This window comes from Alosa alosa, chromosome 5 (assembly GCF_017589495.1).
Source record: "Alosa alosa isolate M-15738 ecotype Scorff River chromosome 5, AALO_Geno_1.1, whole genome shotgun sequence".
NCBI classification, from domain to species: domain Eukaryota; kingdom Metazoa; phylum Chordata; class Actinopteri; order Clupeiformes; family Clupeidae; genus Alosa; species Alosa alosa.
In genome coordinates, this window is record NC_063193.1 from 27929788 (window position 1) to 27947119 (window position 17332).

The following is a 17332-nucleotide window of genomic DNA, read 5'->3' on the forward strand; positions in this document are numbered from 1 at the left end:
ATCAGTTTACAGTTGTGCACCTCTGTTAATATTACATTTCAATACAACACATTTTAAATATCCTCTTATGACTGAAGTTTGTACCATCCTGTCAGCGTGCATGTGATAGTAGCTCAATAGAACACAGCGGGGTCCACAGGGTGGTGTGTTAAGCATCATGTTTCAAGTGGTTATGTGCCTTTAACATGCTACTGGTTCTCAGTGCTGGCCACTGATAGCATTTTATACTTTTAACACCAGTTTCATGTTGGTTCTTAATCACACTATCCTCAGTTCTACACTAATTAATTTTGATTGCAGGTTAGTTATTGTTTAATAATTGTTTTAATAACTCTTTCTGTGGGATGTGAAATGGAGTATTCAATGGTAAATCCATGTTTCTTTTTGTATGTCTGTTCTCGCTTACTTAGGTTAAACAATTAAATGGTGGTTTCAATTTAATTCATATTTACTATGTAAATACAAATTCATTATTCTGTACTGTATTTTGGTACAAATAAAATGTACTCTTTAACAAATCTGAAACTGGCTTATATAAAAGAATCAGCATCAGCATTAGATGTCATGTTTTTTGCCCTTCACCCACACATTGGCCAGAGAAGAGTAAATAACTATATGAGAGGGTGTGCGTTTCTTAGCACTGTTGTGGGGGGGGCTGTTAACAGTAAGACAAGACACTCTGGGCTTTCCATTCAGTAAGGAACTTAAATGAACCCAATGCATGTTTGTGACCTTAATATAAAGCCATTTTGATGATAAACAAACTTGTAATAGGGAGAATCACACTCCTGGCCTTGAAATTTGGTTGTCTGTCAGCGCCCCAGAGACGGGCATTATATGCTGCCCAGTAAACAATCTCTAAGGGCTTTCAGATATAACCTCCTTTTTTTCACCAGCAGGAGATTGGGAAAAGGATGGCTAGTGTTCAGGTAAACTCTTCTTCTCCAGCAGGGGGAGCTGAGGAGGTGGTGTCTAGTCGGTGCCTCATGTCTGTTACTCAAGCTCAGATTGAGTCGCATAAATGCTTGAATTAGCCTGCCGAATAACCTTAAACTCCAGTAATTTCACTCAATAATTTTACAGACATTGTTAATCTAAGTATTAGAACTTGCAAATGTTTTAAATACAGTTTTGTTTCAGTTGTTTTGGTGTAATTCTCAGATCAGCATTGGAATTTTCAAAACAGTTTGTTCAAACTCCATATCCTCTTATCACTTGTGCACATCGTTAAATCAGTTTCTCCCCGTCTTGAGCAAACAGCAATGCTTTAGTATGACCACAGCCTATACAATGTTATTCCACCTCTCCCTCCACCTCCTCTGCATGGCATTTCTCATGAGGATTTGCCCCCTCAGTTGTGTTGCTTCTTGCATACCAGCCATGGCAGTTATCATTCATGTTTTATATCTGCACTCTTTCTTTTGGTATGTTGTTCACTCAAATACTCACTGAGCAAACACAAAATCACTACACTCATAATCTCCCCTAGTTATTTCCTCCCATTGCCTTTTTTCTCCTTCCCTTTAAAAACCACACAATGGATAACCATTAACATCTAGTCTATTTTAATCATTATTTGCAAAATGAAAACAAACCCACGCTCATTTCATTCACTCATCCAAACATACTACTGTTCTATAAGCATGAACAAAACAGAATACTGAATCAAAACCATATAACGTGACAACGAGTGACAATTTGGCAGTTAATTATATGGATCAACAGAACAAAACTAGAACTTTTTGGGCCTCCTGACCAGTGGTTATGTCTGGAGGATGAAGAATGAAGAATACCATGAAAGGGGCACCATGTTTAAAGTGAAGCATGGCCATAGCCAGGTGATGCTCTAGGCCTAGTTTGCTTCCCCTGGCACTGATAATCAGCTGTATATAAAGGGGTAGGTACAGTCATTCAAATATCTGGAAATCCTTGGAGAAAACATCATACTGTCCACATAGAAACCAATATAAATGTAAAGTGAGTAAACTTGAGTCTATTGTCCATGGACTGATATTTCTCAGGGATGCTACCACAGCTGACGTCTGACTACCCATAACCTTAGCACTGGATTTTAACAATGAAAAGTGTGCACATCAGTGCAAAATACACTTTTTTTTGTGAAGGGTGACAAGACTTTTGACCGTGTCAGTTTGACAGTATTCACTTCATTGCCAGTTGGGCATGGCTAGAAGGTGGCATGGGGTGAGGAAAGGAGCAAAAACCGACTCATCTAGTTATCTAGCCACACAAAGGCATAGTCTGAAGGCAGACAAGACAGGTAAATGTTGCACACAAAAGTTTTTGAATATTTGCTAGGCTTTGGCCACAATACCTGGACTAAATTTCTATACCAATGCACACATTTAGGTCCATATGATTATAATTGTTTGTAATTTATTCAACCATCAATGGCATTAGATAAAGGGACACACAAAATTGGGAAAAAACAGTATTAAAAAGAAAACATAAATAAACATTACGCCATTTCTCCATGAAGCGCTGCAACATGCAATTTGTACATATAACAGCAATTTGTACATAGAGCAGTAGGAATTGATTTCACCTGCCATGCACATTTGCTTCCAACATGCTTTCTTTTCATGCAAATCTTGACTGACCTGACTAGTGTGATGTTTGAAACTTTGCTTGTGCACTTCCTCCTACAAGGTTGTGAAAAAGCCTCTGGGTGATCTGATATGTTATGATCTTTAAGCCTTTATGAAAATGCACACCTAATCTTATTAACACACAATTCATTATAGCCTACTATTATAAAAAACACAACTTTTTTTTTTTAAAGAAACACTTTATCAATCTAACTATATTGTAGTTCTCAGCTTCAGCCATTATCCACACAGAGGAAGCCTGTATGGAAAGATGAAGAATCTTGACCAAATCTTTTCAAGCTGACACAAGAGTAATTTTCACTCTAATTACTGTGAAAATGGGCAAATGTGTTCGTCTTGGTATTACATTGTTTTCACTAAAGCATTGCAAAGCGAAAAAACATACGTTTATTTATTGCCAATGTTTTATCACGTAACAATGTTTCCTGACAAATGGCAAAAGGTATGACATCCAACTTCCTTCACATGGCCAAACATGTGAGAAGCTGTTTAAACAAGTTTTCAGGTGTGACCAGTGCAGTGGAGCATATCGTTTTTTTTATTTATAGTCTGGATAGTTTTATTTCTTTTTCAGGAGGCAGTGATTTATGCTAAAGTTATCAACTCTCTCACCACAGTCACGTCTTGATGTCATTATCCCTCATATAATATCATAATTATAATGAAAATATAGATGTTGTCACACACACACAAACTTATTTATACACTCATTAAGGACTTAAACAAAATTATTAGCCTATTATTAATTACTGCTATAAAAATGAGGAGCCAAAATCCAAGTGATGTATTCTCTTATACACGTTTCATGACATAGAATAAAGTAGCCTAATTTTGAATTTCGGGGACTCCACCAGGCCATCTCCATCCTGGTCCTACCTCCTGACCGGTTCAGCCGGTCCACCCTGCCACTGAGCATTGTGAATAATAATCGGTGTGGTATTGGGCATCCAGCTGGGCATTGTGATTCATAATTGTCGTTGTTTTGGGCATCCAACGCATCGTGCTGCTTGGCATTGTGAATAATAATCGGTGTGGTATTTGGGCATCCAGTGCGTTGTGCTGCTGGGCATTGTGAATAATAATCGTTGTCGTGACACGGCGGCTGTGGCAGAGTGCGATACTGTGCAGAGTTTTATTTTTGCGCGGACTTTGGTGTCCTTAAAGGTTGGATTTTTCATCATTTTTTTGATTAAGGCATTAAGATCCATTTACAAAAGATTCTTTTTTGTATTCCTCTTTTTAGTGAACTTTAGCCTTTAGCATGGGGCTGAAGACTTTTTATAGGCACTGTATATAATGACTATAATATTGTAGCGACCGGCTGTCAATCAGGGAGTGCCCGTGCTATGCATAACCCCGGGCACGCTCATGGTTGGCAGCCTGGCGAGAGGGGGGCGGGACCCCCGGGGAATATAGGCTACGGTTCTGCCTCTTTGAGTTTTGGGCCTGACACGGGCCGCTGTGTGTTATATGCTGCATTGTGTGCTTCGGTGACAATAAACCAGTTCATGAAACTCTGGCTCTTGGGGAAACTCTGGCTCTTGGGGAATCTTTATTTTTAGTCATGTGTTGGGATGTGGTCGAATATCCTCTGTATTTTTTTCAAGATGTTTAATTTGAAGAAGCGTGTGCACTTCCTTCTGAGGCTCTGAATAAGCCTCTGGGTGATCTGATATGTTTGCCATATACTCAGCACACACCTGTCGACTCCAGCGACTCCAGTGCGGAAATTAGTGCGCTTTCACTTTGCAAAACCGTTGTTGGCTACAGGTTAAGGGCGTGCAAAAAGTCTACCGAAAAGTAACCTACTAGATGGAAAGGCTTTCCTGTGGCTGCATTATATCTCCTGTTTTTTTTTTTTTTAGGTTAGTCTTTACACCTGTAACGTCCTGGCTCACAAGGACGATACAAAATCAAAGGACACACGCAACACCGCGAATAGGTTAACAATGAGTTTATTTAGAGAGTTTAACATAACAGACAAAACAATGTCACAACTCTGAATATGTCAGTAGAGTCAGTGGTGTAGGCGAATGTACTGTATGGATGCATTGAATAAATGTACTGGTGCTAAATAAAGAAAGAAATGAAATAATAATAATTATTATTGTTTAAGAAAGTCTTAACATCTAATATGTGTTTCTGTCATATGAGAGGAGGAGCTGGAAAGAGTAACGGAATAGGTACTCCTTCCAACTTCCAGTCTACTTTTGACATTCCGCAGGCCAACTTGTGGAGCCGAACCTTCCTCGGGAAATCAGAGGCAGAACAGGGCGGCGTGGAGGTGACTTTTTCCGCTCTAGGATGGCGCTCCACTCTGTTTCATTCACTGTTCACTCTCCTCCTCCTAGTCTGAAGCCAGATCCCTCTCGTTGGAGTTGACAGGTGTGTGCTGAGTAAATGGCAAAAATTCGGCTGTGACGTGATCAGCCCCTCCTCGAGGTGTTAAGATGGAGTAAATTAACCATATTTGGGTATATATGTCCCGCAGTACATCTGCAAATGTGACAATTACACGTGCCCAGAAAAAGATATCCAATTCCGTGATGACATCCAATGCTGAAGTTTCGGGATTGATAGCTGTTTCGTCCCCCGGAGTAAATTGTGGCGTCATTGTGTGAGAATTCCGATGATTTATCGTTGCGTATATAATTACTGATCGATGTACGCCGTATAAGATGTTACATGCAGCAATAGCCATGCGACAAAAGTTCCAGAGAGTAATCATGATGATAGAATGTGATGTTAGTTTTGAGATCAGCCATCAGCTTTATAGCAATCTCTGCGGTATTCCGGGCGAAATTACCAATTGCCGCAGCAGCAAATGCCGCAGCGGCAATTGCCGCAGCGGTGATTTCGCTCGGAAAACCGCAGAGTTTACCGCAGGCATTATTTGCGGAATTTGGCCTGCGCTGCATTTGCAAAGCTGATTGCTGATGCACAGCTTTATAGCAAACTCCGCGGAGTTTTAAGTTTTCGGACTTTGTCCTGGTGTATTTGCTATAAAGCTGATGGCTAATGCACGGCTTTATAGCAAACTCCGCAGAGTTTTATGATCAAGAATTTGACATTTGAAAAAGCCTGTGCACTTCCTTCTAAGGCTTTGAAAAAAACCCTGGGTGATCTGATATGTTTGCCATATACTCAGCACACACCTGTCGACTCCAGCGAGAGGGATGTGGCTGCAGACTAGGAGGAGGAGAGTGAACAGTGAATGAAGTAGAGTGGAGAGCCACACTAGCAGACCACGTCAATTCCACTTCGCCCTACTCAGCCTCTGAAGCGCTGTGGACACCTGTACTGACATGAGTGCGCCGGTCACTTAGTTGCCACGCACATCATCGCCGAAGTTTTTAACTGGCAACCCCTGAATGAACAATGCCTTTTGTGGCGCGGCTCAGACAAAATGGAACTGAATCGTAATTGACACGGCGGCTGTGGCAGAGTGCGATGCTACTGTACGGAGTTCTATTGAGAAAAATGGAATATAATTAAAGAAATATCGGGCGCGAAGTGCAACCCACTAATGTCGGCGCCGGAGTACGTAGCCCTTGATTGTTCCAAAAAGGTTGTGCTGCACAAGTGGAACGTCAGATGTAAGGCCGACGCAAACGGGCGTATTGACGCGTTCATGCTTTCAAGACCTGTGGACACCAGTGCGGAAATTAGTGCGCTTTCACTTTGCAACACACATCAGCATTGGCAACACCTCGACTGTGATGTGATCAGCCCCTCTCCAAAATGTTAAGATGGAGTAAATGAACCATATTTCTGTATATATGCAGTAACCTGCATCGTTAGTGGAAGGTATACTATTAAAGAGTAGGCATACCAAATATTTATAGTATTTTACTAAATGTAGGTCTTATATTAAAATAATTTTGTGTTCTGATTGTGTACTGGGAATGTCACACTCTTGCCAGGATTTGCACCTGGAATCTTCCACCCAGAGGCTGGATGTGTTGCTATTACACCACAAGAGTTGTGTCTCCGAGCACAAATAAAAACGGCAAATTAAGCAAAGGAAGGGGAGTAAACAGGTGATCTGTGACAGGGCCCTCAGGTTTATCCAACTAAATGGATGAGGACAGAGGCAGTAGTATAAACAATGTTACATTTATTATTTATTTTCTTTGTTTAAAACGGATGGCAGGGGCGTACAGTAGGTAAATCCGATAAAAACAAAATCACAATACACAACACAAAATAATCAAAGAAAACAAAAGGTAATACACATAACCATAGATTAAATGCCCAGTGGATTGGTGGCTGCTACACGGCCTGAATTAACACAGGTACAGTAACCCTCGGATGGCTGCCCAGCCCCAAAAGTGATCTATGGCCATACACACACACAAACACAAGTGTAACACTCAAGCTTTCTAAATACAACCCACACGAGTATAAATAGGTGGTGTTCAGTACACGCTCAACCACTAGAATGTGCCCTCACCGCAAACTAGGGGAAGGCGGCACCTTAACTGTGTTACCTAATAGACCTAGCAGGCCATACTACCAAACAGGGGGAAGGAGGGGGCATTCAATAAAGGAAACAAGACAAACACGCTATTCAGCGCCAGTGGAGTGCTACCGATACAGCTACAATGAATAGCAGAAGCTATAATGAACTAATACTACCTGGGACATGGAGCCCTATGGCCCAAGAGTAACAGTCTACTGTGTGGAGAAACTAGGTTGGGAGTCACAAAGAACTCAATATGAACTAATACCACCTGGGGCATAGATAGACCCCTATGCCCCAGGAGTAACAGTCTCCCGTGTGGATAAGCTAAGTCAGGGGTTACAAGAACCCATTAAAAACTAATACTACCGGGGGGAGGGATAAGTCTCAATAGCCTCGGAGTAACAGTCTGAAATCACTAACTGGCTGCTAATATGAGCTCAGGGATGGCAACAGCACTACACCTGGTCGTGTAACAGACCCTGGCAAACAGTGTAAATGCACCAGTGTATCACACTCAGACAAGCATACAACACAAAGAAAATAAACCAACACAAACAAGCATACCGTACATCCAACTTTGACGTGCTGTTAGTTTAACACTGACTAATACCAAAATAAACTCTAATGGGGGAAAACAGTGGTCAAACTGTGATAGACAGCCAGCTGTGATCTACAACAGAGAGAAACGTTTAACACCCTGGTCCATGGTTATGTCGCATTTCATAACAATACACAACAGTTTTTATGAAGTTTAATTGTTCATAAGTCAAGCGACATATAAAAAAAAATAAAACATTGTACCAGATACATATTTAAAATAGGACTGTTACACTGTTAGAACAATAACCAATGCCTACCTCGGCCTTTTCCACAATGCGAGCTAGCCCAGGGGAACAGGAGCAGAGGAGGGAAGTGTGTCAGCTATAAAAACAAGGGAGCGAAAATTACAGACGCGGCATGCTGTTGTTTGGCCCGTATAGCTCACTTAGTCTGCTCACATTAGTTGAGTGTTTGACCATAGCTATTGCAATGTTGCTATTGTAAGAGGCCTACCTCCACGGTCAGCATTCGCATTGGTAGTCACAGGGAAACAGGAGTAGGGAGGAGATGACAGTCTATAGCAAGATGAGCCAAACGTTACGACACTACAACCACCTGCCCCGTGTTCAAACTACGTGGCTAAACACAAACTCACTTTTTGCTATTACCTACATGTCAGACAAACGTTCGTGGTCTACGGCAGTGGCAACAACTCACATCAAAAGTGTAAGGAGTACATGAAACATTCCACCTACCCAGACCACAGCGAGGGAGTTGTTCGCAACCAAAACCCAGCATGAAGTGCGCGGTTTGTACCGACCAGCGACAAGCAACTTGCGTACCAAACAATTTGGGAGAGCTTCTTTTGTGTTTGTCGGGAAGGAAGTTACGTACCCATGACCCCCAGCCCGCACGCCCAGGTGATTGCAATTAGTCGTGATCCTGACCTGATCACAGATCATTTTCAAATTCAAACTCAAATCAGTTGAGTAGTCAGCCCCAGTCACTTACTCAAAACTCTCACGTCCCTTTAGGCTAGATTGAATTTGCGTCTCAGCTCGTAAACCACAGCAAAGCTCCAGCGCCGTCAATTCGTCAACCGCAGAAAACAGTACTGTACATGTACAAACACCAAAGGTAATATGACTTACGCCAGTCTAAAGTCCACATGCAGCAACCCTCAGTTCGGCTTGTCCTCCGCACTGGCGTGTCTCAGCCCTCCCAGTCCTGCTGTTACAACCATACCTCGGGTTAACACAGTCAGCCAATGCGGACAAGCATTGCAGCAATCGCAAACCAGCAAGTTTCGATAGATGGGTGTGCGTATCATGACACTCATTCCCGAAGGCGCCCCTGGGCATCACTCTCACACTCTCTCGCAACACAAAACCAGCAACCCTCACATATAGCCCCATTATGACACACATTAAACCTTGAAACAGATTTAAACATTTACAATAAGGAGGAGGAGAGATAGACTTCTCTGCTTAGTCTGTCTGCCTCTCCACCCTCTCTATGTTTGAGTACTGACTGCCCACTACTGCTTTACTACTTTTTTACTACTGTTTTACTACTGTTTTACTAATGTACACAGCCTAATATTTTTCTACTGTTTTACTGCTACACTGTTTTCCATGCTATATTAGCACACATGATCAATGGCTGCGGTCAGGCTTTTGCTACAATACTGAATGAATGAATGGCTATAACCCTATTACTTCAACCTGTTCTTGCACTGAAATAGTTTTTTACTCTACCTTGTCTACATTATACTTTACTCTCCTATTTGTCCATATTATTCTAGACCTTACTCTTGCACTGTTGCACTGTTGTATAAACATCCATTCCGTCCCAGTGTGTTGTCACACACACACACAAACTTATTTATACTCTCACTAAGGACTTGCACAACATGATTAGCCTGTTATTAATTACTACTTTAATAATGAGGAGCCAAAGCCCAAGTGATTTATTCAAGTTTATTGAGATAGAATAGGGGACTCCACCGGGCCATCTCCATCCCGGTCTAACCTCCTGACCGGTTCAGCCCTGCCATTTAGCATTATGAATAATAATCGGTGTGGTATTGGGCATCCAGTGCGTTGTGCTGCTGGGCATTGTGAGTAATAATCGGTGTAGTATTGGGTATTCCCAGATAGGAAATTAGACATTAACAATGTCGAAGCTACACCTCCTCCAGGCTGAGGTTGTTGTAAGCCCTGGATGCTGTTGTTCAGCATTTCTGAGGCTTTCAACCAATCCAGGTGCTGAGGCTCTCAGCCAATCCATTTATTGCTTCCATCCTCAGGTGTCGTGAACCTGTGGTAATGACTGCGGACCACATCTGTGGCTGCTTTTATAGGGCCAAAGTGACTGTGAAAGTGGGGGGGCAATGGTGGGAGTGGCAAAAGTAATGTTTGCCAACATGTATACACTACACTTATTATATTCCATACTTACCCAACTTCTTGAGGCTTTGGTTAGAAATGACTAGCCTGAAATATATACATCATTGAATTAATCATTGTTTTTTCTAATTATTATTGTTTCATTTTGATGTGTTTTGATTTCAACCTTTCAAAATGTAAAAGTGTGCTTCTCTACACACCCTGGCCTTAAACAGTGTTCTGGCCGACACTCCAGGTTGAGAGTGGTTATAAAATACAAACAATACCTTTACCTCATCCACACCCATCTTTGGCCTGTTTTCCCACCTTCACAACTCACTCCACATCAGTCCATGTCACTGGGAAGCGTGTTTCAGGATTGTGGACTGAGATAGTGTAGGTCAATTTTTAAAAGAAATTAACCCTGAAGGCATAATATGTTCATTTTTGGCATACAACATTTTTAGGGGTTTTGAAGGGTGCTGAATTCAAATCTTCTGTATGCCAGGCTCAAAAATGTCCCATAATGCCTCAAAATGGAGAAATCCAATTTGGCTGCCGCTGCCAGGTCAAAATCGAATTAATCACTTATCTTTTGGACTGTACAAGGTAAAAACCTGAATGTAATGTGCTTTTATAGGTTTTCACATATAGGGAATTCAATGCCATGCTCAGACTAGAGAAAATGCTTGAAATTAATCTACATGGTTAAAATTGTTGTCTCGGATAATGAATAATTCATGAAAAAAAAGGACCATAAAACAGGTTGATGGCTTTCTGAAGAATTTACTTGGACTTGTAACCGGAGGGTTGCCGGTTTGAACCCCGACCAGTAGGCCACAGCTGAAGTGTCCTTCAGCAAGGCACCGAACCCCTTACTGCCCCCCGAGCGCCGCTGTTGTTGCAGGCAGCTCACTGCGCTGGGATTAGTGTGTGCTTCACCTCACTGTGTTCACTGTGTGCAGTGTGTTTCACTAATTCACAGATTCGGATAAATGCAGAGACCAAATTTCCCTCACGGGATCAAAAGAGTATATATGCTTATACTTAAAAGGCATGAGAGCAGAACAGCCATCAAATACACTGTGCTGCAGAGGGTCGTGCATACAGCTCAGGGTATATGTGGATGTGATCTGCCCTCCAACCATGATTGTAAAACAGACGATGCATTAAGTGAAGCCCAAATAAATAAGGACAGACTTTTTCAGCTGCTGCTATCTGGCAAACAGCATTGTAGGTTTATGAATGCGTGTCTTCTGTCTGTCTGTCTGTCTTATGATCACTATCACACAAAGGACTTACCCAAAATGATTAGCTTATTATTAATTATTGACGTAATGTAGAGGAGCCAAAAACCCAAAGGTTTTATTCTCTTATACAAGTTTAATGAGATATAATAAAGTAGTTTAATTTTGAATCATGAATCTTTTAGTGTTGGGTACCCAACACGTCATGCTGCTGGGTATTACTTTCCTCCTGCACAGTTGTTCAGTTAACCTTCCTTCCTATACAACAGAGATGCAGGTTTTCAATTGTAGCAACAACATGGGAGTAGCCTACAGTACAATGTATATAATGCACACTACTGTAGGTCTACAACATCATTGGATAAACAGTAAAACCAGGGTGAGATCTGATCTGACTAAAAATAGTTATCAGCAATGAATAGGAAAACAATCAGATGATTCAGTTCATAATTTATTTGATTAAATATCACAAACATCATACACATTTCAAAAAGACTTGAGGATAGAAAAGGTGATGCAAGATAAGGATGCAAGGTCTGAAAATCAGTTTAGCAAAGAGTAGCCAACTCCTACTATATAAATCACACGCACACACACACAGCAAACACACACAGCCGCACATACAAACACACTACTAACAGTCCTTATACTCTAAGACAGAAAGCACAGTACACCTGGGCTTTGTGAATGTGACACCACTCAAACTTGCAGTGGAATATTTCTCACTGTGAGGAGCTTTTAATCTAGAACCCAAGAGTACAGAGCATTCTATGCTATAAAGTGTTCTATACTCTATGCTAGAAGTAAACATCAGATGTTATTATGGAGGACCATGAATTTCAATATCAAAGGGTATCTCCAATGATCATCTGCTCACAACAAAGCGTTCTCATTAATCAAAAAATATCTGCACCAGGTTTCAAATATTCAGAGGACAACTGACCAATCTGCCATTTTAAGAGCTGACACCTGCCCTACCCAATCAGTAACTTTGATCCCATGTCATTCAACATAATCAACAGTTATTGGTCACAACAGTTCAATCAGATGCTGGTACAAATACAGTGGAGAGATGTTGTGCTGACATCATAGAGATTTACTCAATAAGAATGCTGATGGTAAAATATAAGAAAATGTGCTCTACAATCCTCCTGCTTGCCATGCAAGCATGAACAGTGTAAACCAGGAACAGACTGTTGTAGGTGTTTCCAGTAAACCTGACATTTGTCTTCTATTAATTTGGAAGCATTCAAGGGCATTTCTCAGGGAACTACATACTGTATCCCAGGAAGCAATGTGCACACTGCCAACACTAGCTCAACAGATAACCATAGAAATGAACAGTGTCACTTTCCTCTGTGCTTTTAGATGTATGAAGTCCATAAAACATCTTTCACTGAATGTGGTTAAAACATCTCCTCAGTTTCTGGTCTGTCAAACTGATTACATTTAGCTAAATCATAAGCCTTATTATTTTTCAAATCAGTAATGCACATGTTTAGTTAGTAAGCTTACCTTAACTAAAGTAAGTTTGTTTTGTACTGTAGGCTAGTTATAATTGGAGTGTTGTACACATTGTGCTGTTAAAGAGAGGTACAGCGCCCTCTTGTGCATCTTCGCTAAAAGCATGTTTGTGAGCTGCAGGAGCAACACCTGTGACTAGATTTTTTATTTGCCTCACATATCCAGTTAAAGGTTTTCTCACATATCCGGTTAAAGGTTTTCTCACATATCTGGTTAAAGGTTTTGTCTAAGGCCATCCTCATTGACACTGACTCCCATACTATGTGGGAGTATTCATTTATCATTGTAGCTGATGTGAAGCAGGCCTACACTGTTTTTTGTTTTTATCTTACACCAAATACACTAGGTTCTTATCAGTGAAACATAGTTGTAGTTATTAATTATTTACTCATATTATTGTTGATGGTAGCAGTTGGGATTTGTAGTTTTTTCTTCAAGATAATAAACTCCTTCAGCAGCCTGATCTATGAGGTGTACAGAGAACAAAGGTAACAGAGAAGAGTGGGCCATTCACTAGTATGAGAGAGCACAGCAGGCAGTTACCACACACACGCGCGCACACACCAGAACACACGCGCGCACACACACACACACACACACACACACGCATGAGAACAGGCACATGTCCTAGTATGGGATCTGGTTTTGGTAGTACTGGATCATGTCGTATGTCTTGCTCCTGAAAGACAAAAGGAGATATAGTTCAAAACTTGTCATTATCCCTCTATGACAGATGTGTATGTGTATATGTAAGAAGACATTTAAGTCAAAGGTGTGTGTGTGTGCGTGTGCGCGCGTGTGTCTGTGTGTGTGTGTGTGTGTATATATATATGTCTCTATCTGTCTTACCTGCTGCTCAGGAAGCAGTTCTGAATGACTTTGATGATGTAGGCTGCTGCATCTTTCTCACTCATGCTGGGACTAAAACGCTGCCTGAACAGATGAACACACACATGAACACATGAACACACACACACACACACACAAACCCTTAAATATTCATATTCATAATAATAATAAATATTCATTTAATAAGTCATTCATATGAAAACTGCCTTTAGTAACTGCCTCATGTAACTCACTTGAGCAATCTGATTGTCTGTCCACGGAAACATGGCAAACCCGTGTCCAACATCAATGTTACCAGGGCAACAACAGCATCCATATACGGCCTACAAATTCAGAGACCAGATACACACACACACACACACACACACACACACACACGCACACACACAGTCTTACAGCATTAGACTCATGCAGAGAGATTCCATCCTCTTCAACAGAGGGTGTAGCATGCATAACTTTAACCAGTCAAATGACGCACCCACGTCTGCCGTCTCCAAACCAAATTTTCAGGTCTATAAGTTTATATTTTACTGTTAGCATGTCATGAGTTCTACTAATGTTTACTACTACACAGCATATGGTCCTTTCTCTGACATAACATCACACATAGAATGTGCAAATGTATTTTGACAATAAATAAATAATAAACAAACAAACATATAAACAAAAATCTTAAGGATGGTTCATTGAGATGGCTTCAAACACACACACATAGATAGATAGATAGATACTTTATTGATCCCCAGGGGAAATTCAAGAAACATGACACAGACACACACACACACACACACCTGATGGCCAAGTATCCATGCACACAGAGACACACACACCTGACGGCCAGGTATCCGCGCACACACATCTCCATGAACCATTTGAAGGGCGTGGCCTCCATCTTTCCCCCCATGATCATGACCATCTCGTCCGTGAGCTTGATGTCTGGCTCCCAGCCAAGGTTTCCGCCCGGAGAACTCTCAAACATGAAGCCAAAGTCTGCAGTGGACACACACACACACACACACACACACACACACACACACACACTCAAGTAGCTGTACAACCTGATGGCAACTTCTTGATGAAAGTGTGGGAATGTGTGTGCGAGTGTCTGTGTGAGTGAGTGAATGACTGAGGGAGAGAGAGAGAGAGAGAGAGAGAGAGAGAGAGAAAGAGAGAGAAGGAGAAGCTGATGCTGAGAAGATGATCTATGTGAATGTAGTGTTCTTGACTCAAACATGACGTTGCAATGTGTGAATGTGCATGTGTGTGTTTGTGTGTGTGTGTGTAGCTGACCTATGTGGATGAGGTGTCCCTGGCTATCCAGCATGATGTTGCCATTGTGTCTGTCTTTAATCTGGAGCAGGAAGAGTAGAAGACTGTAGGCAGCCATACTGCGGATGAAGTTATACCTCGCCTGAGAGAGAGAGAGAGAGAGAGAGAGAGAGAGAGAGAGAGAGAGAGGTGACATACAGCATTTCACATTTAATAGGCATGACATACAGTTATTCACATATAATAGGCATGACATACAGTTATTCACCTATAATAGGCATGACATACAGTTATTTCACATATAATTAGCATGACATACAGTTATTTCACATATAATAGGCAGCTAAAGCGAAATATCATCTAGACATGAGATATAATATTCACTCTGCTGATCTTATTGTACCAACGACTTCTCTCACTCTTTTGTCCAAGTCCTTTCTTTCTCTCCTCTCTCTCTCCTCATCTCTCTCTCTCTCTCTCTCTCTCTCACACACACACACACACACACACACACACACACACACACACACACACACACACACTCCCATCTCACCTTCTGAAAGGCCAGAGTGGACTCATCTCCGTACTGGTTCCTAAAGTAGTCGTACATGCCGAAGTCCGTCTGACGGCCCAGCTGGTCACGCGACTTGCAGTCTGGGATGCACTCAATGACGCCGCACTGAATCATGGGACGGCACACAGTCATTTGCAAAGGATTGTGGGATATGGTCATAAACAACACAATAAGGCTCATGACTAGCTCTAGCTGCTGTAATTGAGTTAAAAACGAATAAAAGCAGGGTCTGTCATGTCAGTTTGTGATAGGTCAAAGAAGACATCACTGTCGTTTCGTGTGAACTTGAGTTTGGTATGCTCACCCCTGGTGCCGTGGCAACCACTCGGTAGGGGAAGACATACAGGTCCAGACCCACCAGCTGGAAGATGTTCTTAAAGAGGCCAATGATCTGCAGGGCTAGCATATCCTACAGAGAGAGAGAGAGAGAGAGAGAGAGAGAGAGGTGACATACAGCATTTCACATTTAATAGGCATGACATACAGTTATTCACATATAATAGGCATGACATACAGTTATTCACCTATAATAGGCATGACATACAGTTATTTCACATATAATTAGCATGACATACAGTTATTTCACATATAATAGGCAGCTAAAGCGAAATATCATCTAGACATGAGATATAATATTCACTCTGCTGATCTTATTGTACCAACGACTTCTCTCACTCTTTGTCCAAGTCCTTTCTTTCTCTCCTCTCTCTCTCCTCATCTCATCTCTCTCTCTCTCTCTCTCTCTCACACACACACACACACACACACACACACACACACACACACACACACACTCCCATCTCACCTTCTGAAAGGCCAGAGTGGACTCATCTCCGCACTGGTTCCTAAAGTAGTCATTGCATGCCAAGTCCGCCTGGACGGCCCAGCTGGTCACGCCGACTTTGCAGTCTGGGATGCACTCAATGACGCCAAGACTGAATCATGGACGCACACAGTCATTTGCAAAGGATTGTGGGATATGGTCATAAACAACACACAAGGCTCATGACTAGCTCTAGCTGCTGTAATTGAGTTAAAAACGAATAAAAGCAGGGTCTGTCATGTCAGTTTGTGATAGGTCAAAGAAGACATCACTGTCGTTTCGTGTGAACTTGAGTTTGGTATGCTCACCCCTGGTGCCGTGGCAACCACTCGGTAGGGGAAGACATACAGGTCCAGACCCACCAGCTGGAAGATGTTCTTAAAGAGGCCAATGATCTGCAGGGCTAGCATATCCTACAGAGAGAGAGAGAGAGAGAGAGAGAGAGAGAGAGAGAGAGAGAGATACTTTAAACTCTATTTTGAGACCCTATCTAGATCAGGGACCTTAGAAGGCTACTAGATAATTTGCCCCATAATCCAACTATACCAACACCATGGTACACACACACATATCACAAAATGCCAACCAGCTTACCATTTGTTTGAAATACAACATTTACATGAAAGACAGAGATGGGGCGAGAGGGAGACGGAAACTCATCTTTGTGGAAGACAGATGTTTCATAGTGAAAAAAAAGTGATTTTTGGTGTTGAAGAGGGAGGTACCTGTCTACAGTCGTCGCCGACTTTAAAGATGGCCGCCTGCCAGCATATCCTCTGGACCTCCTCCTCACTGCCCGCCTCGTCAAGAGAGTCTGACCGGCACAGGAGACCTACATACACATGAAGACGCACACACACAGACACGCACATGCAGATGCACACACACATTAGGCATAAATACATGTCGCATGCAGACACACAGTCGGCTCAGGTTGGATCCCCCATAGCTAGTCCCTGTCGCCTTGGAAACAAGTGTCTGCTAAATCTCACTAACATTACCTTATGTGTACATACACACACACTTT

The 17332-nt window shown here is 41.9% G+C and overlaps 1 protein-coding gene and 1 long non-coding RNA gene across 2 annotated transcripts in view; both read right to left on the reverse strand.

Moving 5' to 3' along the window:
• Positions 1-7718: 7718 nt before the first annotated feature.
• On the reverse strand, positions 7719-8570 carry LOC125294985. Its single transcript, XR_007193609.1, has 4 exons — positions 8388-8570; positions 8146-8207; positions 7950-8013; positions 7719-7762 (listed from the first exon to the last, which is right to left on the reverse strand). It is a non-coding gene; the product is annotated as an uncharacterized LOC125294985 (long non-coding RNA).
• A 3134-nt stretch (positions 8571-11704) lies between these two features.
• pi4kab (phosphatidylinositol 4-kinase, catalytic, alpha b) overlaps positions 11705-17332 on the reverse strand; it is a 69731-nt gene continuing 64103 nt past the window's right edge. The window contains exons 48-55 of the mRNA XM_048244546.1: positions 17031-17137; positions 16614-16718; positions 15462-15587; positions 14930-15050; positions 14470-14629; positions 13873-13962; positions 13640-13723; positions 11705-13469 (exon numbers count right to left, since the gene is read on the reverse strand). Coding sequence (XP_048100503.1) covers positions 13418-13469; positions 13640-13723; positions 13873-13962; positions 14470-14629; positions 14930-15050; positions 15462-15587; positions 16614-16718; positions 17031-17137 — 845 coding nt within the window. The 3' untranslated portion in view covers positions 11705-13417. The remainder of the gene's footprint in view (positions 13470-13639; positions 13724-13872; positions 13963-14469; positions 14630-14929; positions 15051-15461; positions 15588-16613; positions 16719-17030; positions 17138-17332) is intronic.